Source organism: Tenrec ecaudatus, chromosome 18 (assembly GCF_050624435.1).
Source record: "Tenrec ecaudatus isolate mTenEca1 chromosome 18, mTenEca1.hap1, whole genome shotgun sequence".
NCBI classification, from domain to species: domain Eukaryota; kingdom Metazoa; phylum Chordata; class Mammalia; order Afrosoricida; family Tenrecidae; genus Tenrec; species Tenrec ecaudatus.
The window spans coordinates 36523726-36549936 of record NC_134547.1 but is presented as its reverse complement, the minus strand read 5'-3'; the positions used below and the strand labels follow the sequence as shown (position 1 = coordinate 36549936).

Below are 26211 nucleotides of genomic sequence, written 5' to 3'. Positions count from 1 at the left end.
GCCCTAGAGTTTATGATTTAATTTCATCACTGCGGCCATTTAACAAACCCATTTCTTCCTCTGTATATTGACAGAGATGCATTTAAAAAGGCATATGTTCATAATGGAAATTCATACATGGATAATCCTGGATCCATGACCCTCCCAGAAATTAGTTTCAAAATTATGTGCATTCACCTGAGCAGGAATTCAAAAGACTTACCAACCTGGTTAAAAGCCAATTGACCAAAGTTTCCTTCAACCCTCCCACGAAGAAGCCATGGGAGGGTGCGATGAAATATAAAAGTTTCATAACTTGGTGCCAGTGGCTTCACCCCTATAACCTGTTTTCTATTTATGCAAATACGTGGATAATACCTAAATATTTCACAGGGAAGTGATAAATCAGTGGAACTCCTGGATGTTGACCAACAGTTTATGAAAGTTGTTTCCATTATTCAAGAGAACAAAAGCGATTTAAAGAGCTGCTTTATATACTCATTTGATAATTGAGGTCTCTAGAACCAAAAATGAACTGCCCCTGGTCAAACCTGGACCCTCCCATACTTTGCATGATGACAGGATAGGTCACATTTGAAATACAGTGCAGCCTAACAAAAGCAGAAATGGTGCCAGGGTTTGGGCCTACCAAAGAAATAAGGCTAAAATGATATTTGCAGTGACATTAATCTCTTTAGGGAGAAAAGGGTTTTAAAAAGTACTAAGTGACCCTTTTAGGGCCTACACACTTACCAGACCTTAAGAGTGTAGGCGACGAGAGGACAACCACAGCAGGTGAGCTGGCCATTTCAAATGGTTGTTTCTAATCGTAAGTGTTGCAGGCTACACTATGGCAATTTCCAAAACTGTTTAGTGAAGGTTAGAAGCAATCAGCGTTAGATTAATTGAAAGCAGTATGAGCAGTTATTAACATGATGCAACACATAACAAAGGCAATAATTATGGTTCACTGTCATTTCATTTTCCCTTTTAAGGCTTAAAAATTTGATTCTCTACATTTGATAAATTACATTTGCTTACATGCATGAGACAGGAAATAGATAACATTCACCTTAGCATTACAAGAAAGTAAAATTCTCTCTTGTTCAGTCAAGTGATTATGCTACTATGTAACAATGCTCAGAATTCTGCAGTAGAATCTACACCAAAAATAGGTTAGTACATTTTTCAAATGAAACTGTTTATATATTTTTTTCTAAAAGTAACAAGCAGAATCACATTGTTCTAAATATGTAGTAATTGATTCACTCAATAAGCTGTTTTAAGTGGATACTTCAGTTATAATTCTACACCGTTAACAGGAGAATCTAAAACAGGGGTCCTCAAACTTTTTAAACAGGGGGCCAGTTCACTGTCCCTCTCACTTTCCCTCAGACCTATTGGAGGGCCAGCCTATAGTTTAAAAAAAAAACTATGAACAAATTCTGGTGCACACTGTATAGATCTTATTTTAAAGTAAAAAAACAAATGGGACAAAACACCTGGCAGGCCCGATAAATGTCCTTGGCGGGCCACATGTGGCCCGTGGGCCATAGTTTGAAGACGCCTAATCTAAAACTTCAAGAACAACTATAAATTTTCAGAAATTATTTCAATTGGTAGGTCTTCACTAATCGATATAAACTAAATAAAACTTCCAACACTGATTTATGAGCTTTTTTACACTGCAGTTAAGTGACTGAATTCAATACTTTCACATTTTTTCTCAATTCTAAAAAAAATAACACAACAAATCTCACTGCTATAACATGTATTTCAGAAGAAACAAAGACTGTACTTATTAAAAAGGCCCCTGATGCTGTTGTCCAGTGTTGGACAGCTATCCACAAGGTTGGTGGTTCAAACCAACAGCTATCCACAGAGGAAAATTGGGGCTATCTGATTCTGTAAAGATTTACACCCTCAGGAACCATATCTAAGGTCATTATGAGTCAAAATGGACTTGATGGCAGAGGACTGAATACGTGATTATAAAAGGAAAAGAGGTTTTTCTTATAAAGGTGAAAACGTGTCAAGAACAGAAAACGCTCAGTTCTCTATTAGAAAACTGAATACTTTCTTGTCTAGATATTTTCAATCTAGTAACACATTTTGTAGCACACAAAGCCACAAATTTCTATAAATATGTGTGGAATATTAGAAGAGTGCATAACAAAAATACAGGCGACTCTCCGAGTAATTGAATTAACTCTAAAATATTCTAAGCGCTACTTTACAAAGGTTTTTCCCTCCCATATTTAGTAGGTGATTTAACCTAAGTAAAGATGCAATTTAGGGGAAGTTTAGAAACAATGAAACTGGCAATAATGATTGGATTGAATTAATATACTGTCACCAATTTTTAAGGGCAGCACGCACAACAGATAACTACAACCTTAATACACAGATAACCCCTAAATATAAAGGGAGCAATTAACTGAAAGAGTAAAAACACCAGGCCAAATGTAAAATTAATGTTCCTAGAATAATTTTCTTGTGGTGCTCCTGAATTAACAATAGTCTTTTTAGAGATTCTTAAGACTTGTACCCAAACACTTTTCCTTTTTATAAGTGCATTTTAAGCTCAAAATTATTTCCAGTCTGTCAAGAAAAAGGGAAATTTCAATCGCAGCTCTCGGATCAGTATCCAGCCCCAAGTGCTAACTTCAAGTCATGACTTTGCCATTTGAAAAAGTTATTTCGGGACACTTGAACCGAGTAACTGCTTTGGGGCATAAGGCTTTCAGGGCATGGGGCTAAGAAGCTGCAACTCAAAACGACATGCCCTGGGATCGCATGCCCAAAGAAGGTGCCAGCTTCCTTCAGAGCCCTAAAGTTCGCTCATGTGGCCCTCTTCAAAGTTCTAGACCCGTCGATTTCTGCTAAGGCTAAGAATTTCTGGGGCTTGTAAAAGAACGTTGCGAAATAGGGCAATGACCAGCTAGCGGGTTTCTAGGGGCAGATAGAAGACTGAAGAGATCTGACTGTTGCGGACAAACACACACCACTCATTCCCTTTTCAGGGAGGTTGAAGCCGCCCCTTGTCTAAAGGAGAGATTTCGAGAGATGGGACTGCTTTTTAAGTGGCACACAGCGGCGTGCGTTGAGACAGGCCCCTGGCTCTACAGGTGGGGGTAGTCCAGCACCGGGCCGCCGCCAGCTTTCTAAGAGACCCAGCTTCAAGTCCAGGTTCCCCCTAGCCCGGGGCGCTAGAGAGCGAGGACCTCCCGCGGGGTGGAGGCAGGCCGCACCCCAGTCCCTCTCTAACCTGAACGCTTGGCCCGAGCTCTCCGCTCCAGGACCTTCCAGCTCACTTCGGCCATGAGCCCCGCAGCCCCTGCCATCTCGCTCAGGCGGATACTTTGTAGCCAGCCGGGCCGGCCGCCAGTCAGCCCGGCCGGCCCCGCCCCGCGCCCCGCCCCCCGCGCGACTGCGTCGAGAGGCGGGCCAGCCGGAAGTGAGCGCGAGAACCAGCTTGAAGTTTTGCTTCACGGCCTCGCAAACGTCAGAAGAGCTGCCTGGGGAGAAGCGGGCGCAAAAAGCCCAAAGCAGCCCGCGGCGCGTCGGGGTTGCCCGTGGTTGCTCCCGGCCAGTGGCGCGGCGCTTTACGGCTGCCGTCAAGCACGGCTGTGGCCCGGAGGGTGGGGGCCGAGGCGCTGCCATGGCGGCGGCGGACCGGCTCCAGGGCTCCCGGGCCCTGCGAGCCAAGCTGCTTGTGGGGCTCGCGCTGCTCGTGATCGGGCCGGCCCCCGCGCGGGCGCTGCAAAACGTCACGGCCGAGCTCTTTGGGGCCGAGGCCTGGGGCACAGTAGCGGCCTTCGGAGACCTCAACTCCGACAAACAGACGGACCTCTTCGTGCTACGTGAAAGTCAGTGCTTCTCCGGCCTTCCCTCTGCCCCTGGGTTCCACCCTGGTTCTCCATCCCTCCACCTAGAGACAGGACCTCTGCATTTCCCAGACCCTTATGTCCGCTCCCTGTCTCCCTCTCCCTACTCTCCAGCATCCTTGACAGCTATCCCTATTCCAAACAGAGGGTCGGATCCAGCCACCCCCATAGTTTAACGTACCTCCAGTGTCTTGGCGACGCCTCGTTTTGTTTTGTTTTTACCTGAGAAGCCTGCGGCCTTCACGCACCCACCCTCTTCTCCCCTTGCAATCACTCGACTTACAAATCCCTCTGTAGTTTGCTGTATTCAATCCAAAAGGCCCGCCCCTTCCTTCCTGTATTTGCTGTATTGTCCCAGAGCCCTACTCCCCATGGGTGAACAGGAAGAAATGCAACTTCAGTGACTTACAAGAGACTTCTTCCTGCTTCACCACGTAATAACCCAACACGCCCCAGCTTTCTCTGAAGCTCTTGTCCTTCCAAGGCCCTGAACATTCCACAGCACTTACAAAGCTTTTTCTTGGCCCATTGATAAAACCCAGTGTCTCTGGAAGCACCCCCAAACTGCAGTTTCCTCCCTCCCAAGCTGCTTAGTCTTTATCTTTATGTGCCCCCGATCCCACCTGGCTTTTCCCAATTGTCACCTTTGTTACCCTGTAGCCTCCCAAATCCTCACTTTCACTGCCAACACGTGCTTCTTGAAAGTTCTTTGCTTTAACTGTCATTCCATGCTGTCAGTGGTACTTAATGTTTGTTGTTGGGTACCCACAAAAGCAGGGGCTGCTTAAGATCAAGGGCACAGAGAAAGTAAATTAAGAGTTGACACAGATCCTGACAGACAGGATTCTGGGGGCCCTTCAGAACTCCAGAGTCTTGTAGGCCTTGTTTATTTTCCCTATTTGTATGAGTCAGTGTCAGATTCCATAATATCTGGACACACTTTAATGATGGCCCCTTTTGAGGTCAACAATTTCATATCTGTCCCAGTGAGAGCTCTTCGTGCTCCAAGAATGCATCAACCTGAACAGTAGAACAACCTTGGAGGTTTCAACTTTTTCTATGTATATGCTTCATCATGTTCTTGTTACATCGGGAATCCTTTGTGTCTTTGGTAAACAGCCTTAAAGGGGCCTGTATTGCTAGGTTTGGGGACAATAATGCCTCCAATAAAGCTAAAAGACATGTTCATAGATGGTTCTTTTAAATCATCAAATTTGACTTCAGTTTGTCTGAATCCCACTAAGTTATTCAGTGTTCACACTGCTTGCTTCTTTGTTGCTTTGAACATTAATCTGAGGATATACTATCTGGAGAGCCCATTTCACTAGGGAGAGAACAAGGAAACAGGAATCGAATGATTTCCTTGTGGAGAACAGTACCTCAAAAGCTTGTCATCACCGTTTGGATTTCTTAATGGGAACATTTTTCTAATGTCAGGTATTCACTTATTTTAGGAAATGATTTAATCGTCTTCTTGGCAGACCAGAATGCTCCCTATTTCAAGCCCAAAGTAAAGGTATCCTTGAAGTAAGTACAAATATATTTGTTTCTGAGAAGTATTACTTGTTAGTGTAATAATGAGTATGCAATAACTGGTTGGGTTGAATTGGATTTAAAATCAGTCGAACTGAACACTGATATTGTGACAAAACCCACAAATTTTTAAGTAGCAAGTAATTTGTTAGGAAAAATAGTAAAAGGACCAAAGTTGAAAGATGATTTAATTAGTAAATAAATTTTGAGTAGATTTTGTCCTTTTTCTATAAAACCGCCCTTCTTCTTGTAATCAAATAAGCTTTCTGGAATGTGTTGGGAATTATGCATCACCCTAGGTATGCTCCTGGTAGCCAGATAATTCATAGGAGGCACATCAGATGATCTTGGCTAGGAGAGAATAGTATGCAGTGACCAAAATGTCAGTGACTGCTATTCTAATATTTTTAATCATGTTTGTTTTGTTTTGTTTTAATCATTTTATTGGAGGCTCATACAACTCTTATCCAATCCATACTTACATCCATTGTATCAAGCATATTTGTACTTTTTTTTCTTTTCAAAATCATTTTATTGGGGGTTCATACAACTCTTATCACAATCCATACTTACATTCATTGTGTCAAGCACAGTTGTACATTTGTTGCCATCATCATTCTCAAAACATGTTCTTTCTACTTGAGCGCTTGGTATCAGCTCCTCATTCCCCCCCCCCATAAACAGTTTTTAAAGTAAGTTTTAAAGAACTTTAACTCAAACGTTTGAAAAAAATTTTTGAAATTTAAATTTCAGAAATATTTGAATAATAGCTCTTTTCTTTTAATAAAGCTGACATTTTATGAAAACCTTAGTTACCATCAGCCATAATGAGCCAATATAGTTCTGAAAGAAGAAGCAAGATTGATTGCTATCAAAGTTAAAGGAGGAAGAGATGAACCAGCTTAGGCTAGTGTGGCAGCTTCCAGAAGGTCATGGGACTTGAACTTGACTTAGTTGTTGTTTCAGTTGAGTCAGTTTTAAGTTAATGAAATTTAGATTGGAGTGCTCAGGGTTGTTGGCATAAAATTAACAATGGATAGATGTAAACACATCATTTTGTAGGAAGGGGTCTGAAGATTTGCCTGTCAGAAGTAGGGGATACACTTTGGAGAGCTTTAGGGTAGGAAGGTGAGATAAATACTGTAAGGTAGCCTTCACAGATAACAGAAAGAAGAGTTTGAACTTGATCCTGTTGAGTGGCGGTGAATCATTTTAGGTTCTTGTTCAAAAAAGAGATAGTGAAAACTATTTTAAATTGATAGTACTTACTAACTGTATGATAAATAAGGTTGGTATGATGAATTAGATGAAAACTGTTATGAAAGTGCCTTTTGGAATGATGAATTTTGGACTTTACAATACTTAAACCCTAATAGATGTTTTAAAGAAGAGCCTTGTCATCATGCAAAAAAAAAAAACAACGATATAAGTGTGTATATGTATGTGTATATATGTGTATATGTATATATATACCATATTAAATGAAGGGGGAAGTGCAGAGTGGAGACCCAAGGCCCAAGTGTCGGCCAATGGAGATCCCCTCATAGAGGCGTTTAGGAGAGGAGATGGGTTAATTAGGGTGTGAGGTAGTATCGATGAAGAACACAGCTTTCCCCCAGATCCTGGATGCTTCCTCCCCCCAACTACCATGATCCGAATTCTACCTTGCAGGGCTGGATAGGACAGAGGCTGTACACTGGTACATATGAGGGCTGGAGGTACAGGGAATCCAGGGTGGATGATACCTTCAGGACCAAGGGTGTGAGGGACGATGCTGGGAGAGTGGAGGGTGAGTGGGTTGGAAAGGGGGAACTGATTACAAGGATCCACATGTGACCTCTTCCCTGGGAGAGGGACAGCAGAGAATAGGGGAAGGGAGACTCCGGATAGGGCAAGATATGACAAAATAACGATGTATAAATTACTAAGGGCACATGAGGGAGGGGGGAAAGGGGAGGGAGGGGAAAAAAAAGAGGACCTGATGCAAGGGGCTTAAGTGGAGAGCAAATGCCTTGAGAATGATTGGGGCAGGGAATGTATGGATGTGCTTTATACAATTGATGTATGTATATGTATGGATGGTGATAAGAGTTGTATGAGTCCCTAATAAAATGTAAAAGAAGAAAAGAGGAGAAAAAAATGATTAGGGCAAAGACCGTACAGATGTGCTTTATACAATTGATGTATGTATATGTATGAACTGTGATAAGAATTGTATGAGCCCCTAATAAATTGTTAAAATTAAAAAAAAAAAGAAGAGCCTTGAATTAGAACATGAGAGGAATGTTATAAATGGATAAAAAGTACCTTGAGAAGTATTCATGAGTACTAGGTATCAGCATGCTTGGAGTGGAGAAGGAAAAGAAATTGATAAATGTCATGTAAGAACAGGTGCGGGGCACGAGAAGTGATCATTTTTGGAAGATTAGGAGATAAAAAAACTGTAAATTTATAAACTTTGGTTTTACTTTATTTCAAGTATTTTTCAAAGTAAAATTAACTGTCCGATACCCTTTCCTCCCCCACCCCACTATTCCTCTTTCAAATATATTAACTTTTAAAAATTTTAGTTGTTTCTTCTCATAATTTTCATATTTTCAACTAATATGCTATAATTCTGTGATTTATTGTTTTTAAAATCATCACTTGGTTTTTATAAGCATACATAGGTTTTAAAAATAATTTAACAATTTTAAACAATTTTTTAACTTTAAACCTCTGCTATTGAGGCAATGCCAACTCATAGTGGCCCTAGAGGACACACTAGAGCTGATAGATCCCAAATGTTTATCTTGCAGTTATAGCCCCACACAATGCATGGCCCACTGTGCCGCTAGGGCGCCTTGCATAAGGATTTAGCCCTTTTATATTTTGTTCATTTTTTCTTAAATTTCTGTTGTCAGTCATCTCTGCTTATATTTTGACCATGCACGTCTCTGTACTTCAGAATATGTACAATTACAGTATATTTATTTTATTTATTGTATAGTTTTCCCATGGAAGTAGATGGTTGCTTTTAAAGTTTCCTCTGCATAGATCTGTAATTTCTTTGTCGGTATTCTACTTGTCATATTCCTGTCATGAGTACATGGCAATATGTTAGGTTTTTTTCATTCTTTTTTTGGTCCCTAGTTTCTTGGATCCTGTGCTAACTACTATCTTTAGTTGTTTCAGCCTTCAGGAAATTCCCAAAAAAGGATGTATAGTAGGTGATTGCATGTCCAAAAACATTTTAGACTCACTATCAATAGTTTGGTTTGTGAATGGTCTTCTACTTCCTGCACTATTGTTGAAAAACCCAATGGTATTCTTTCTCCTATTGCTTCAAATAGGACTTGTTTTAATTTTGAGAGCTATTAGTTTCTTCTTTTTGCCTTTTGTGCTAAAATTTTGTGAAGTGTCCTAGTATGATTTATTTTGCATTCATTATTCTGAGCCCTTTGAAGCTCAGTCCTTGGGATTTTATGACAGGCTCTTATTGTATTTTTTTGATAAATTTTTTTGTTCACATAAATTCCTATCAGTTAGTTATTGGATTGTGTAGCTTCAATCACTTTTACTTTATCTGAGTTTGTTTTGTGTCTTGGTTTGGTTTTGTCATTTTGTTTTATTTTTCTTTTCTACAGTTTTTTATTAACTTTTATCTTCCATGCTTTCTATTGAATTTTTTATTTTAACTGTCACCATTTTTACTTTGCAAGAACTTTTCTTTCTGCCCTTATTCTCTTCTAAAATACTATTTATTTGTATTTTCTACTCTTATGCCCTTAGGGATCCCTGGTAGATTAGTGACTTACACTTTGTGCTGCTAGTTACACGAATAGTAGTTGAAAACCACCATATGCTTCATGGGAGAAAGATGAGACTTTCTACTCCTGTAGAGTTAAAGTGGCCCTGGTGGTATAGTGGTTACACATTGGGCTGTGATCCACATGGTCTCCACAGGAGAAAGACTGGACTTTCTACTCCTGTAGACAGCTACAGCCTTGGAAACCCATGGGAGGCGCAGGCCACTACCAGTCACGATTGACTCAATCGCAGTGAGTTTTTTGTTTCTTTTCTTTTTTGAGTAATGAGTTAAAAGTCTCAGAAATCTACAGCGGCGATTCTACCATGTCCTATAGGGTTACTCAGTGGCAGTGAGGTTTGGTTTGCTTTGGTTTATGTCCTGAGGGCATTATGATTAGCAAATTTAGTTCCTAATGAAAGGATATTGGTTTGACCCCACCAGCCAATCCATGAATGAAAGGTGGCTTGCATGTCTTGCAGTGCTTGCAGATACTTCCATAAAGATATACAGCTTTGGATTACCTTATTTATAATTTTCTTTGAAGATCAAGTGCTTATTCCTATTTATGAGTAAAGCAGTGCAGAACTTTATGGAAGAAAGCACGATGACACCTGTCTACTGTCTCTTGTCCTTTAAGTATATTCCTGGTTGGCTAACATTCTAGGAATAAACTATACTTTGTGGACTGGTGGCTTACTGGGTTATACATTGGTCTAGTAACCACAAAGTCAGCAGTTCAAAGCCACTAGCCAGAAGATAGATGAGGTTGTCTACTCCTATTACACATTAACAGCCTCAGAAGCCCACAGGGACAGTTCTACATTGTCTTGTAGGCTCACTGTTAGTTGGAATTGACATGGTAGTGAGTTTGGTGTGTTAGGTGTTTAGCTTACACTCTCATCCTCAGCTTCTGCTATACTTAGAATAAACTTAGCTTCTGCCTAGCTGAGCCCGAAGGGGACCATACTTCAGATTCTAGGCTTTAAAATAAACCCTTTTCAGATCCGTTCCTCACTCTTGCCTTCCAGTATTTCTGATGACTCCAAAATTGAGGCCTCTCAAGAGTTCTTTGAGGAAAACACCTCCCTTTTGACCCTGTTCCTCTGGGAACTTTAACTGCTAATTAAAAGGTAGGGGTTTGAGTCCAGCACTTGAAACCTATGGAACACAATTCTACTCTAGCACACAGGACATCGCTGTGAGTTGGAATTAAATTTTAAGTAACTGGTTACCATGTATGCGTACTGTAGTTCATTGTTTTTAAAGATGATATTTTCCCTGTGAATCTGCTGTTACCAAAGATATTTTTGTCGCAAAAATATATGCCAAAAATGTAAATGTGTGTGTGTGTAGAAACACACACACACATTTACATTTTTGAATATATACACACACACATTTTTGCAATGGTGATCAATTTTAAAGGCTCATACAACTACATTTGAATTCCAGTTAATCCATTTAATTATCTGGTTAGCCTTGGAAACTACTTAACCCCCCTGAACCTTAGTTGCCTAGACTGTTAATTGAGGATAACAGGACCCTTTTCAGGTGGTTAATAGTAATGAGACACAAAGCACTGGATAAAGTGGCCGGGATAAGTAAGTATATGCAGAATAACAAAATCACTCTTGTGTTCCTTAATATATTTATCACTTTCATATGTACATATATCTTATAATGTAAATTTTTAGATTTTTTTTAATCCTATTTAAGAAATAATTCATTGTCTAATTGGAAACTTGCTCTTTTTATTTGCTCCAGGAGAATTCAATGTAAATTAAATTTAAGGCCTATTGTTTTAATTCCGTCACTCAGACAATATTATGACAGGACTTCAGGATGTTTGCTTATGTTTTCAAATTCAATTTAATTTTAAGTATTCTATGGATAAAATGGAGTCCTACCGGCATAATGGGGTATGCATTGTGCTGCTAACCCCACTGACCCACCAAGTGCATTGTCTGAAACATACATGCTCCTCTCCTCCCATATTGACTTGACTTTCCAGTTAGATTCACTTAGGACTTTTGTAGGAGTGTCTAATGATTTGTGGTGGCTTTATCACAAGGTTGTATTGCAGCAAATGAATAGTTGTCTCCCTTCCCCTCCTTCTTGAATGAAGGACCCCAGCTGAAGTGAGGTTTCCTCCGTTGAAGTGGTTTTAAAGATGTATATATAATGGGGTGGTGTGGTTGATGGACATTAGGCAGGCTCTCTGCCTCTTTGTTTTAGGCTAGATTAGAAGTGTATGTTCCCTGCCTTCATCTTGGTGTTATGCTGATAGTAATGGACTCTTGTGCTTGACTAACTTCACTCAATGTATGGTTTCTAGGTCCATCTAGGTCATGGAGTGTTTCATGCGTTCATGTTAGTCTCTTATTGAGATATGGTATAGCGCTATAGATTTGGGTAATTAGACCTTGTCTGTTGTGTCACTGGTGAAAAAAATTCCTCATCTATGGGCTCTCGTGTTACTCTTTTGATGTGCATAAGTGTTTCATTTTCGTGGGTTCCAGCCATCCATTGTGTCTCACTGTGTGCGCTTCCTTTATTACACTACGCAGTCTGGATGTGCCCTGCAACTGGGCCCTTAAGCTCCTCCTACTGTTCTCATTGATAATCCTTATAGTTCTGGGGTTTACATTTAAGTCTGTAATTCATTTTGCGTTTGCTTTTGTGCATGGGGACAAATAAGGGTTCTGTTTCATTCCTCTGCATGTGGAGATCCAATTTTTCCAGCATCATTTGTTGAAGAGGTTGTCTATCCCATTTGGTAGTTTCTAGCCCCTTGTCATAGCTCAGTTGCCTAAAGCGAGATTCATTTACTTCTGGGGTTCTGTTCTGTCCTATTGGTCTTGTGTGTCTATTGTTGTACCCCTATCAGGTGTTAACTATGAGGCTCTGTAGTATGTTTTTAAGTCAGGTAGTGCAAAGCCTCCTACCTGGTTCTTCTTTTGAAGAAGTTCTTTGCTTATCCTGGGTGTCTTTCCTCTCCATATGAAGTTGGTAATTAATCAATGCATCTTAGTTGCATGTTTGGTCCATTTTAGATTGAAAATGTTCAAAAATTATTCAATTTCTATATATCACTAACTTTACTGGTTTATACATACCTTTGAATAATAGTTGTATTGACTGGATTTCCTTGTATGTAGATAGATATCCTATTACAGACAGTGTCATACTTCAAGATACATCATGAAATGTCCTTTTTGACGACGAATGCTATACCATTCTCTTTTTATTCTGTTATTTACAGCCTAGTATCGCATGATTTTCTGACTCAAAATGACCAATAGCAGTCCATTTCAACTCACTAGTACTTAGGATATCAATTATTATGCACTCTTTATTTTTGAAGACTCCCAATTTTCCTAGAATCATACGCCACCCACGTCATTATTGGGGAGCCAACTTCGAGACTGCAGCATTTCTTCAAATATTGTGGGTTCCTTCTGACTTGGAGATTCATCTTCCGGCACAGTCTCTGATAATGTTCTTCTACTATTCTGTTGCTGTTTTCAGTGTGTAACAAGGTTTTGATGCTATCCATAAGGTTTTCAGTAGCTAATTCCTCTGAAGTGAAGCTAATTCATATTCCTCCCTTGTACTCTAAGAAGTTCTGCTGAAGCCTGTTCAATTCGGATGACCTTGTTGGTATGTGAAATAGTAGCGACACAGCCTCCAGTAACACACAGCCACCACAATATGACAGACAGACACGTAGTAGAACATATTCTATAGACCCGTTTTTGAGCGTTAAGAGAAAGACAGAATGAGGCCAATGATCTGTGTGAGGGAAACTATCCCCATGTGTCCAAAATGGAGTTCACTGATTCGTGGACATGAAGCTAATTATAGATGGTGGAAATTACCACAAGATCAAGATTGCAAAGAGGTCAATTTATGGCTGTTGCAGGTGGCACTACAGAAATAGAGAAAGGACCATGATTAGAAAAGTACATAATTGCAAATTTTAAAACCTTACAGGATTGTTTCTGGGGCATCTGCCAAGTGGTCAGGGTATGACTCATGTCCATGCAGCACTAAGTCTTAGCTACTAGAACACTAAATAGATAATGTGCAATAAACCCTTAACGACGTACACAGGCTAGTTGCCCAGTTCTTATGCAAGTCCAAGAGCAAAACTGACTCACCTTGGGCAACCCAGGAGTTATAATATACATTTAAACATGCTCTACCTAAGGATAAAACTGCCCCTAACTGTACTCCTGACTTGTCTAAGCATTAGCCACATTTTTGGTTTAATGTTCCAAACAAACTTAAAAGACTCAAAGTGGAGTCAGGGATCCTAATGTAGACTGAATCCTCCACAAGCCAAGTGCTTTAGAATTTGAGCTCTTAATACAATACAATGTTCATAATAAAACAGAGACACTAATTTGTGATGGGATTCCAGTGTACTCACTTGTCTGTGCCAGGAAATCTGAAAGACAGCAACCTGGCCAATTGACTGGAAAGATCCCTCTATGAGCCCATTTCAAAGAAAGGTGACCCAACACAATGCTGAACCCATGGAACAATATCATTGATAATAACATGCAAACACAATTTTTCTGAAGATCATTAGGAACTACCAGAGGGTCAGACCTGATTCATAAGAGGATGTGGGAAAAGGTATAGCATTGCTGATATCAAGATAGATCTTAGCTCAAAGCAGAGAATACCAAAAGATATTTCCTTGTGTTTTATTTACTATGCCAAGGTATTTGACTGTATGGATCCTAACAAACCATGGATAACCTTCAGAAGAATGGAAATTCCAGAACACTTCCTTGTGCTATTGCAGAACTTGTATACAGATCAGGAAGCAGGTGTGCAACAGACAAAGGGAATCCTGCATGGTTTAAAATCAGGAAAGGTGTGCTTCAGGATTGTATCCTCTCGCCATACTCACTCAGTCTCTGTGCTGACCAAGTCCTCAGAGAAGCTGGATTGTATGAAGAAGAGTGCTTTATCTGGATTTGAGGAAGGCTTCTTAACAGCCTGTAATATGCAGCTGCCACAACTTTGCTTGTTTTAGTGTAACTAGAAGTTTTGAAAGGTATATATACATAGAAAGTGACCCTGTGTACTATATATTTTATAAGATAAACATTTTACATTAGATATAAACTGTACTAAATGTTCCAGGGGCCTGGCTTGTGCAGTGGCTTACAAATTGGGCTGCTAACCACAAAGTTGGCAGTTAAAACTCAGTTGCTCTGGGGGAAGGGGGGATAAGATTATCTCTTCCAGTAAATATTTACACCGTCATAAACCCTAGGGAGCAGATCTACTCTACCTTGTAAGGTCAGAATAACTCAAAATTGACTTGATGGCAGTTGACTTAATTATTACAACTCGTGCACATTTGACTTATAGACAAATTTGGAAATGAAACTTGTTCTGATCCAGAGACTACCAGTATTTCCAGATTTAGCAAAAAAGAACTTATTTCTTCACTAGCTTTCAGAAGTAAAGTTAATTTCTACTGTAAATTTAGGAACTACATTTAAAATCCAAAATTAAGCATCTTATAATGTGTTTTAGCTAACAAAATCACAATACTACTCTTTTCATGGTTAATCATTTGATTCACTCAAAATCATGCTCACTGGCATCAGAGTCCATGCTGACTAAGGCCAGGGTTGAACTGCCCCTGTGAGGTTGAGACTATTTATAGGATTAGCAAGCCCATCTTTCTCCTGCGGAGTGGGTGGTGGTTTCAGACTGCTGACCTTATGGATCCCAGCTTAACAGATAACCACTATGCTACCAATGCATCTCTTTGTTGGTTTCTAAGCCTCTTTATTAAAAATATCATTGATGGTTTTCCCAAACCCACCGTCACTGAGTCAATTCTTTTTTTTTTTTAATGAGGAATCTACAGTGTCTTCTTTTATTTCCTTTTTTTTATTGGGGGTTCATGCAACTTTTATCACAATTCATACATACATTAATTGTGTAAAGCACATTTGTACATTCGTTGCCCTTATCATTCTCAAAACATCTGCTCTCCACTTAAGCCCCTGGCATCAGCCCCTCATTTTCCCCCTCCACTCCCGCTCCTCCCGCCTCATGAACCCTTGACACTTATAAATTATAATTTTGTCCTATATTACACTGTTCAACATCTCCTTTCATCCACTTTTCTGTTGTTTGTCCCCCAGGGAGGAGATTATATGTATATCCTTGTAATCGGTTCACCCTTTCCACTCCACTCTCCCTCCAAACTCCCAGTATCACCACTCACAACACTGGTCCTGAAGAGATCATCCGCCCTGGATTCCCTGTGTTTCCAGTTCCTATCTGTACCAGTGTACCTCCAGAACATCCTCTGGTCTAGCTATATTTGTAAGGTAGAATTGGGATCATGATAGTGGGGTGGGGAGAAAGCACTTAGGAAATAGAGGAAAGTGTATGTTTCATTGTTGCTACATCACACCCTGATTGGCTCTTCTTCTCCCCAAGACCCTTCTGTAAGTGGATGTCCAGTTGCCTACAGATGGGCTTTGGGTCTCCACTCCACACTCCCCCTCATCACATTGATATGATTTTTTGTTCTGATGATGCCTGATACCTGATCCCTTCGACACCTCGTGATCACACAGGCTGGTGTGCTTCTTCCATGTGGGCTTTGTTGCTTCTGAGCTAGATGGCCGCTTTTTCACCTTCAAACCTTTAAGACCCCAGGCGCTCTATCTTTTAATAGCCGGGCACCATCAGCTTTCATCACCACATTTGCTTATGCACTCATTTGTCTTCAGTGATCGTATCAGGGAGGTGAGCACACAATGATATGATTTTTTGTTTTATGATTCCTGATAACTGATCTCTTCAGCACCTTGTGATCACAGAGACTGGTGTGCTTCTTCCATGTGTGCTTTGTTGCTTCTTAGCCAGATAGCAGCTTGTTTATTTTCAAGCCTTTAAGACCCCAGATGCTAAATCTTTTGATAGCTGGACTCCATCAGCTTTCTTCACATTTGCTTATGTACCCGATTTGTCTTCAGCAATCATGTCGGGAAGGTGAGCATCATGGAATGCCAGTTTAATAAAGTCAATTTTGACTCTTGGTGACCCTATATTGCATAGGTTCTCAAACATTTGGCCTAATCACCACACCCTTTTCAGGAAAACTAACTCAGTGCCCCCCGTAATTAAATGCTTTTGTATTATACTTCATGATCCAAGATAAAGCATAGGTATCTGCTTTGGCAAAACACCCACCAGGCATTGTTTCCAAGGGGGCAGTTGTCCACTTTGGAAAACACTGCTTTTTAAGGTTTTCAGGCCTTGTAATTCTTTATAGAAGCAGACAAGCCTCGTCTTTCTCCTACAGTGGGTTTGAACTGCTGGCCTTACAGTTAATAGTCCAGTGCAGACAATACCACCAGGGCTCCTATACATCTTAGTATGCTTTAAAAGGGAATTGACTAAATAAAAGAACTTTATAAGCTAACACTTGAACATATTCCATATCAGGGGAGATGAGATATTAGAAAAAGAAACTAAGTGATTCTGTGAAAATTTTAAAATTTTATGTAGAAAAATTCTATGTAGTAGAAATATACAGATGTCTTTTGTTGTAGTTTGACTGGATATTTCTTTCTTTCTTTTTTTTTCTTTTAGGAATCACAGTACATTGATAACCAGTGTAGTCCCGGGGGATTATGATGGAGATTCACAAATGGATGTCCTTATGACATACATTCCTAAAAATCATGCCAGTAGTGATTTGGAAGCTGTTATCTTCTGGGGACAAAATCAAACATTAGGTAAATTTGTTTTAAGGATGTTTAGTATTTACCATACGTCCTCAAAATAAAAATAAGCTTGATATTCTTTAGTAAATAAACCCCCCAAAATGTTCTGGAATAGTTCAAAAATACTTCTTAAGTATCAGTGATTATGCTAACATTTTTAATGTTTATTTTCTTTTTCAACCCAGAACCATTCTGGGGACTGTTATAGAGATGAAATTCCCTCTATGGAGATTAAGGGAATAAGAGTTATTGAAGATTTTTGTGGTTCACAGAATTATTAGGACAAATTCTAGGTTGAGTTATCCCCAAAGCCATCAAAGAAGCTGTATGACTTCTATCTTTAAATAGTAGCCACTTGCACAGCAATTACAAGAATGACAGTGTACCTGCTATTCTCACTCATGGCAAAGTGGGGTACCCTACAGCGTGTCTCTTGATACTCACAGGTTATTCATCAGACACTAGCAAGTAGAAAAAGCACAGACGTCTTACATTCCAAAACTCACAGTCAAGCTGATTGGCAGAATTTAAATTTTATTCAGAATCTCAGGGAAATTATATTTTGGGTTTCTAATATCTCCAATACAAGAATGATCAGAAATGGCTAGAATGGAGATTAACAGTCAGTCTACAAGAACCACCTCCAAACCTTATTACAAGTCTTATCAAAAGGGTCAAATAATTATACCTAAATAGACAACTTTATTCATGGAACTATAATTTAAGGAAATAAAATACAGGTGTACTTTTTTTCTAACGTTGGGGCTATAAGTAGTAATATTAAACTCATGTTCTTTCAGTAAATAAATGTTTTCAAAAGATGGCCATGTGCACAGCATCACCTGTATGTAAAGTGGACATTTTCAGTCAGGTAGTTTTGCATACAGCAAAATGTTGTTAATTGTCAGTTGTTTCTGTGTAAATTGTATTTAAAGAAAGCTTCTCTAAGGGATTTTTCAAACTGAAATCTCAAGAGGAAGCTGTTATAATGTTTGATTTTCTTTATAGAATGAATTCTCCCAAAATATTTTATCAGTTACCAATTTGATATCCAGTCAAGTTCAAATTAAGATGTCTTACTAGTGATGATAGTTGGAATAAAGTAGGTATAAATCTTGACAAGCATAAAAGAATATTTTCCTCTAAGAACAGATGTCAAAAATAATATAAAATGACTCCCCTAATTTATATATTTTTTCTTTCTTTTCAGATCCTAACAATATGACCATACTTAATAGGACCTTTAAAGATGAGCCACTAATTATGGAGTAAGTATGTACTCCCCTTTATATTATTTTAAATTTACAAATATAAACAAATCTTTGCAGAGTAAGTTACTTTTCAAATTAATACTGACATATAATTTACTATCCCTGGATGGCTACAGTAATAGGCTCAAAGACTGTGAAGATAGTGTAAGACTGGGCAGTGTTTCATTCAATTGTACTACCAATCAGAACTGACTCAATGGCAGCTAACAACAAAACCCAATAGAGACCTGATATCTTGGCCATATAGTGTTTATGTGCCATGACATAGGGGAAACGAAAATTCAATATTCTGGGATAAGCAACAGGTGTCTAGTTTTAGTTGTATTTCCTTAGCTTTGAATAAGCTCGTTATAGCTTTACGTTGAATCTTCCAATGCCATTGCTCAGAACATTAGGAAAACTACGTGTAGCAAAAATACTAGTATTTGAGTCAGAGATATGAAAAATAGATTATTCTAGAAATTTAGGAAGATTTTTATATTGTTGGTCCTCTTTACAAGGCCTTTTTTTTTTTGGTTCTATTTCCTTCATATTAACTCATGTACCATGATCAATTTAATCTAAATTTCTGACAGGATTTTATTATAATGAAGGAGAGGTAGAACTCCCTTTCATTTGTTTTTATTTGTTGGTGACATTAACTGTTAGTTAGTCATTAAAGACTCCAAGTACATTTCAGTTTGGATTTTCCTTCCTTTTTTTTTCGCCTTTTTTGCCACTCAAATCACTATTGAGGTTTGAAGGATAATGATTCAGGGGAGATTTTTATTTTGTTCTTTAATTTTAAAGAAGCAAACCTCACAGCTCATCTCAAGAAATGAAATCAACAGCAGTATCCTGTTAAATACTGGCCTTTCTTTTTTTATTATTAGTCATTTTATAGGAGGACGTACAGATCTTATAACAATCCATAATTCAGTTTTATTGAGTACACTTATATATGCGATGCCATCATCATTTCCAAAACATATTCTTTCTACTTGAGCCCTTGGTATTAGCTATCAGCTCCTCTTTTATTCCATCCCTCTTCAACCCACCCTCACGAATCCTTGATCAGTTATATATTATTATTGTTCTTTTATATCTGTCAGCATCCGTTGTCACCCTTTACCTACATTTCTATTATTGCTCCCCCTGGGTGGGGGTCATATATTCATCCCCCTGTGTTGGTTAGTGTCCCCTATCTCCCCAGCCCCCTCCCCTCGTGATATTGCTACTCCCACTACTATTCCTGAGGGGTTTATCTGTTCTGGATTCTATATATCCAGAGCTCTTACCTCTACCAATGTGCATACTCCAGTCTAGCAAGATTTATAAGGTAGAAATGGGTTGTGATAGTGCGGGGGAGGAAGCATTCAGGAACTAAAGGAATGTTGTATGTTTCATCAGTGCTATACTGCCCCTGGTTGAATCATACCTTCCTTGTGACCCTTCTGTGAGGGGATGTCCAGTTATCTACAGATGGGCTTTGTGTCTCCATTCTGACCACCCTCATTTGCATCGATAAAATTGTTTGTTTGGGATCTTTTGATACCTGATCCCATGGACACCTCATGATCACATGGGCTGGTATACTACTTCCATGTTGGTTTTGTTGCTTCCCTGCTAGATGGTCAGTTGTTTAACTTCAAGTCTTTAAGACCCCAGATACTATATCTTTTAATAGCTGAGCACCACCTGCTTTCTTCACCATGTTTGCTTATGCACCCATTTTGTCTGCAGTGATCGTACAGGGAAGGTGATTATCAAAGAGTGCCAGGTTATTAGAACAAAGTGTTCTTGTGCTTAAGGAGGCCTTGAGTAGAGGCCCAAAGTTCATCTGCTATCTAAATACTTAACATATAAATATATATTGATTTTTATCCCTATCATTATAAATTAACATATTTACATATATACATGCATATACCTATACTTCTATAAGTAGCTTTTGCCTCCTAGTTTTTTTTCACAATTTCCTTTCACCTTCCTTCTGTCCCACTATCATGCTTGCCCTCCAGTCTGCACTCAGTAATTCTTCTCAAATACATTGCACTTGATCAAATCCTGCCAGGCATTCTACATCCTCCTCACCATCAATTTTAGATCTCTTGTTTTTCCCTTGTCCCTGAGTCTGTTTGCTCCCCACACCCTACTATCCAAGATCCCCCACCCCCAATCGCTGATCCCATTGTTTTCTCCTTGGGATTGTTTATCCTGCTTATCTTATATACCATATATACTCAAGTATAAGCTGACCCGAATATCAGCCGAGGCACCTATATGCGAGTATATATGGTAGACAGATGTAGAAAGAAAAGAAAAACAAACCAAAAAAAAATCCTATAAATAGTTCCAGATCTGTCTCCTGACCCTTATGAATGTTTTCCAATTAGGTCTGATGAGGTGCCAAGCCCTGTTCCCAAGTCAGAAGTCTATTTTCAGGATTCCTTGGGGACTTTGTTACTTTGCTCCCCTTGCTGCCCTGTTGCACTCTTTTCATGTTTTGCGCTACTGTGTGTGGAGCAGAACAGATACACTTTCCCCATAGTGTCAACAGTGCTGTCCCTGTAGCATTGTGGGTCAGTGAGGGGACACTGTGCCTCATGGTGGGGCCGGCCCTACGGTCCTCTCTATGCATTGACTGCTCCAAGCAAGGATTTCATTCTCAGGGCTTGGTGGGTTATGATGAAGTTCGTTTTCTCTTACCCTCTTAGTTTGAGCCCATGTGGTCAGGACAGACCCACCACTCTCCACCAGCTATACCTTCAGTACCGTCCTCTACAATACTGCCTTTCTTACAGTTATTAAATTTGTAGTCAAAAATAAGTAGGCCAATGACCATTTATAAAATGGCTTAGGGGCAAAAAAAATAAAATTAAAAAAAATAGCTTTGGGGCAGAGGAATGATTGCTGCTGTACTCTACCACAAAATTACAATTATGTAGGTCTCTAAAGGGAACCAGAGACATCTATAGACCATAGATGCATAAATGAATTTCGGACTTGCACTTAATTCTAGTCCCAATTGAAAAACAATTCATTCTTATGACATTTCTTTTCTTTTCTTTTTTTAAATACTTCTATTGAGGGCTCTTAAATCTCTTATCACATTTCATACATTCATCCAATGTGTCAAGCACATTTGCACATATACCGCCATCATCATTTTCAAAGCATTCTCTTCCCACTTGAGCCCCTGACATCAGCTCCCCATTTCTTCCCCTTCCCTCTTGAACCCTTGATAAGTTATAGATTATTATTTCCATATCTTACATCATCCTCCATTGCCCCGCACCCATTTTTCATCAACACAGGGAATCCAGGATAGATAAACTCCTGAGGGCCAGCAATGAGAGTAGAGATACCAGTAGAATTAGGGATGGTGGGGGCAGTAAGGGGAAATTGATCACAGGATCAATCTAGAACCCACTCCTAGGGGGATGAATGACATTACTTTTCTTGGTCCACAAATATCATAAAGAGATCACTGAAGATATGGGTGATATAGTGAAGTACAGTGAAGAAATCAGATGGTGTCCATTTATCAGAAAGAATAATGTCTGGGGTCTTAAAGGCTTTTTTCCAAACAAGCAGCCATATAAGGGGGCATCACCGAAGTCCACATGAAAGAAGCACAGCACCCTATGTGATCCAAGGATTATAAATACAGTCTAAATCTAAAGAAGGAAATGGCATCTGAGTTTAAATGTAAATGCCCAATTTGAAGAAGCTTATGAATGGCAGTAGAAATTCAAAATCCATTCGGAGGATCCACGCATGGATTTAGCCTCTGAGAGTGAATCCTCTCTGATCTTAGTTAAGGGATGCAAGTAGCCCTCTTACCATTTGCAGAGCATTAGAAAGTTGATTTTGGCTGATGCAGTTAGGTCAAAGTGCAATATGATTTGGTCTTCGTTTAGACCCATTTTAAAGCTGTTTCAGTTTTTAAAAAAATAATAAACAGACAACAGAAAAGTAGGTGAAGGGAAATGTCAGACAGTGTAAGATATGACAAAATAATAATTTATAAATTATAAAGTGTTCATGAGGGGTGGGGGAACGGGGAGGGAGGGGAGAAAATAAGGACCTGATGCCAGGGGCTTAAGTGAAGAGCAAAGTTTTGAGAATGATTAGGGCAATGAATATACAAATGTGCTTTACACAACTGATGTATGTATGGATTGTGATAGGAGTTGTATGAGCCCCTAATAAAGTGATTTTTTAAAATAACAACAATAGATCCAAAATACACATGAGTTGAGCCCTTGGGGTATCCCCTGTGAACCTGCATCAGGGATGTGAATGCCCTGGCTCACAGGCATAGATGCCATTAGGCTAAAATTTAGTGTACTGTCATCTGATCTCCCTTATGATTCATTTTAATTTGTTCTAGTTTTTAATATTTTCTACTTTTCTGTTGAGGTTTTTATGTTTTACCTTGTTCTTGTTAGTTTTGTTTGCTCTTTAATGTTTTCCTGAATATGAGGTCCACTGTAGGTAAATCTAGAGAGACAGTAGCTCCATGAATGGTTCCTTAGGGATATGGCAGAGGAGATTGGAGAGAAATGGGGAGCTAATAACAATGAGTGCAAGAATGGAGAAAATGTTCCCAATTGATTGTGATTGTACAACTCTTCTTGATGTGGTTGAACTATTGAATTGTGTGATTTGTGACTTGTATGCCAGTAAAACTGTTGCAGAAAAAAAATGTTAACAGGCAAAAGTTAAAAACCTAAAGAAAGAAATGGCTCACTTTCTCCTCTTGAAGAAGAGAACCACCATCAGCATCAACCCAAGGCAGAGCTCAAACCTACATGAAACCTACAATTTTTATTGTTTTATTGTACCACTTATGACCACAGCTATCCTTTCCATGGCACCCTGATTTTCTGCTGGTGTCTGTAATTTATTGCATTTGCCACAGAGTACTCACAGATAAAACTCACAATTAACAGTGTTTTTTAGGGAAGTTACAGTTCAGGGTCAAGAATACTCAGTCTATAATTACACAGGATAGACTCAGTTCAGCTGTGCGCTGAGGCATACCCATGCCCTGCAGTCTCTGCCCTTTGCTGATCAGGCAAATGTTACAAGCTCTTTTTGGTCTGATGACCATTGTCCAGAGGCACCCCACTCTGCTGGTCAGCCATAACCAGAGGGCACTCACTTTCTTTCTCCTTCTGTCAAGAAGCCCACCACTCTCCTTTGTGCTCATTCTGCTACCAGTCATTTCTCTGTCACTGTTATTTACCAGCTCTCATCTACTGTCTTGACTTAGCTCTGTGTCATCTGAGCGGAGGAGGCTCAGCACAGGGATCTGGGGCACAAAGGATGTGTTCCACTGCTGACACTTCTTTTTTGATGATCATGAAATCCAGCTAGCTTCCCACTGCTGACAAAGCTAATCTCCTCATTCAGGTTCCATGTACTGTGTTTGCATTCTCTCTCCCCACTAGTGTGCTATGTACCTTATTCACGTTAAGACACTATCCAATCCCCTTTGGGGCCACAAGCACCCACTATGTCGAGGGGTGAACAACTGTAACTAGAAAGGATATATTAAGGTAATTCAATGTGCTACACCACATCAAATATGAACTATAAGTCCATGAATTAATTTTATAGGAGATAGCTCTATGTATTTCATAGTTGTGGATATTTTCATTGTTAATATATTCAATGTCCAATTTGAATTTTTATGTCAGTTTGAAGACACTTTTGTGGATTATTTCTCGTCAGCTCATCTAAATAAGTTGGGTCATGATTCTAAAATAAGATTCTACATATTAGTGATAACTTAGATAGGGGTCAGGAAACTTTTGGGATGGGAGAGCTAATCCTGTCCCTCACAACAATTTAAAAATTATCTCAGAACCCTATCTATATATTTTACAAACAAATCTCCATTATCTGAATAATATACTTTAAATTTTTTCAGTTTTACTTCTGAGCCACATATACGTACTGAAAGAACCACATATGTCTCCTGAGCCCCAGTTTGCCGACCCCAGAGCTAGAGTATGTTGAGATGACAACCGCAAAATCTCACAAATGTTTATATTTTTTCACGGTATATATGAAGTGTAGTTCAATGATAGGCTGTCACAGACTTCACCATCTTTGTGGCTAAAGCACCTGAAGCAGTCTTCTCAGGACTACAGCAGTCTTAGAGAGGGTTAAAGAGCCCAGTGACAAAAATCAAATGCTTTCACCTGGAAATGATAACTCACTAATACTCATATTTCATTGATTGCAGCTACATTCTGATGAGCCATGTAATGCCTAACCTACTTTTCTAAAGTATTTTTACTGTTGTTTTAAAAAAAACAAGAATTGGACGCTACGATTTCATCTTTTCTAATATTTTCTTTTCAGCTTTAATGGTGACTTAATTCCTGATATATTTGGTATTACAAATACATCCAGCCAACCCCAGGTTCTACTTGGAGGGTAAGTACGTGTAGTTATACCATGTAGTTAATTTTATGTGTTACTGTTACTGGGACTATGTGTGTGGGTGTGAAATAATGTTTTAGCCAGAGAGAGGACAGCTCATTTGAAATCTAGCTTTAAAATTTTGATCTACCGCTGCTTTCTTTGTAGATCCAGATTAATCCATGTATAGAAAATAGAGATACAAACTTTACAGGTCTTTCTTTAAATAATGATTCATTAGAAAGATTTCATTCCAATCAGATAAATCTTTGATAGCCTTGATTGGATCTTTCCCCTTAGGCATGTTAGCGTCCAGACATTGTTCATTAATTTATTCGATGAGAAATCCGTCTTTATTGTTGTTAAGTGCCATGGATTCGGTTCTGACCCAAAGCAACCCTGTACACAACAGAAGGAAACACTGCCCAGTCCTGCACGCTCTTCACATATATTCCTGTGCTTGAGTTCATTGTTGCAGCCACTGTGTCAATCCATCTCGTTGAGGACCTTCCTTTTTCACACTGCCCCTGCACTTTACTAAACCTGATGTCCTTCTCCAGGGACTGGTCTCTCCTGACAGCATGTCCAAAGTGTGTGAGATGAAATCACACCATCCATGACTCTAAGGAGCGCTTTAGCCATACTTCTTCCAAGACACTTCAGTTTATCCTTTTAGCAAACCAAGGTACTTTCAATATTCTTCTCCAGCACCGAAATTCAAATGCATTGATTCTTCAATGGTCTTCCTTAGTCAGTGTCCAAATTTCACTTGTTTATGAGGCAATGGAGAATACCATTGCTTGGGTCAGCTACACCTTAGTCCTCAAAGTAACATCCTTGTTTTTCAATACTCTAAAGCGGTCTTGTGCAGCAGATTTACCAATGCAATATGTCTTTTGAACTTTTGACTGCTTCTTCCCTGAGCAGTGATTGTGGATCCAAGCAAGACAGTGATTGTCTGAGAATTATAAACACTCGTCTTCTAATTTCTTTTTTTCAAATCATTTTATTGGGACTTCGTACAACTCTTATCACAATCCATACATACATCCTTTGTGTCAAGTATATTTGTACATTTATTGCCATCATCCTTTTCAAAACATTTTCTTTCTACATGAGCCCTTTGTACCGGCTCCTCATATTTTCCCCTCCCTTCCCCAACATCCCTTCCTCGCAAACCCTTGATAATTTATAAATTATTATTTTTTCATGTTGTACACTCCCTGATGTCTCCCTTCACCCCCTTTTCTGTTGTCTGTCCCCCAGGGAGGGGGTTATATGTAGATCATTTGTGTTTGGTTCCCCTTTTCTGCCCCACCCTTCCCTATACCATCCTGGTATCGCTACTCTCATTATTCGCCCTGAGGAGTTTATCTTCCCTGGATTCCCTGTGTTCCCATCTCTTATATGGTCCAGTATACATCCTCTGGTCTAGCCAGATTTGTAAGGTTGAAATGGGATCATGATAGTAGCGGGGGAGGAAGCATTAAAGAACTAGAGGAAAGTTGTATGTTTCATTGATGCTACCCTGCACCCTGACCAGCTTGGATCCTCCCTGCAAC

General features: G+C 39.4%; 2 protein-coding genes across 5 annotated transcripts in view; one reads left to right on the top strand and one right to left on the bottom strand.

Moving 5' to 3' along the window:
• PHKB (phosphorylase kinase regulatory subunit beta) overlaps positions 1–4204 on the bottom strand; it is a 245632-nt gene extending 241428 nt beyond the window's left edge. For 2 of the 4 annotated variants that reach the window (XM_075537118.1, XM_075537114.1), the window contains exon 1: positions 3248–3394. In XM_075537118.1, coding sequence (XP_075393233.1) covers positions 3248–3323 — 76 coding nt within the window. In that variant the 5' untranslated portion in view covers positions 3324–3394. Of the gene's footprint in view, positions 1–732; positions 846–3247; positions 3395–4047 lie in introns of those variants that run through there. The other 2 variants (XM_075537116.1, XM_075537115.1) reach the window with 2 other exon arrangements.
• Positions 3463–26211, top strand: part of ITFG1 (integrin alpha FG-GAP repeat containing 1) — a 242724-nt gene continuing 219975 nt past the window's right edge. Inside the window, exons 1-5 of the mRNA XM_075537119.1 lie at positions 3463–3848; positions 5321–5393; positions 16828–16973; positions 18172–18229; positions 24590–24664. Of these exons, the coding sequence (XP_075393234.1) occupies positions 3641–3848; positions 5321–5393; positions 16828–16973; positions 18172–18229; positions 24590–24664 (560 nt within the window). The 5' untranslated portion in view covers positions 3463–3640. The remainder of the gene's footprint in view (positions 3849–5320; positions 5394–16827; positions 16974–18171; positions 18230–24589; positions 24665–26211) is intronic.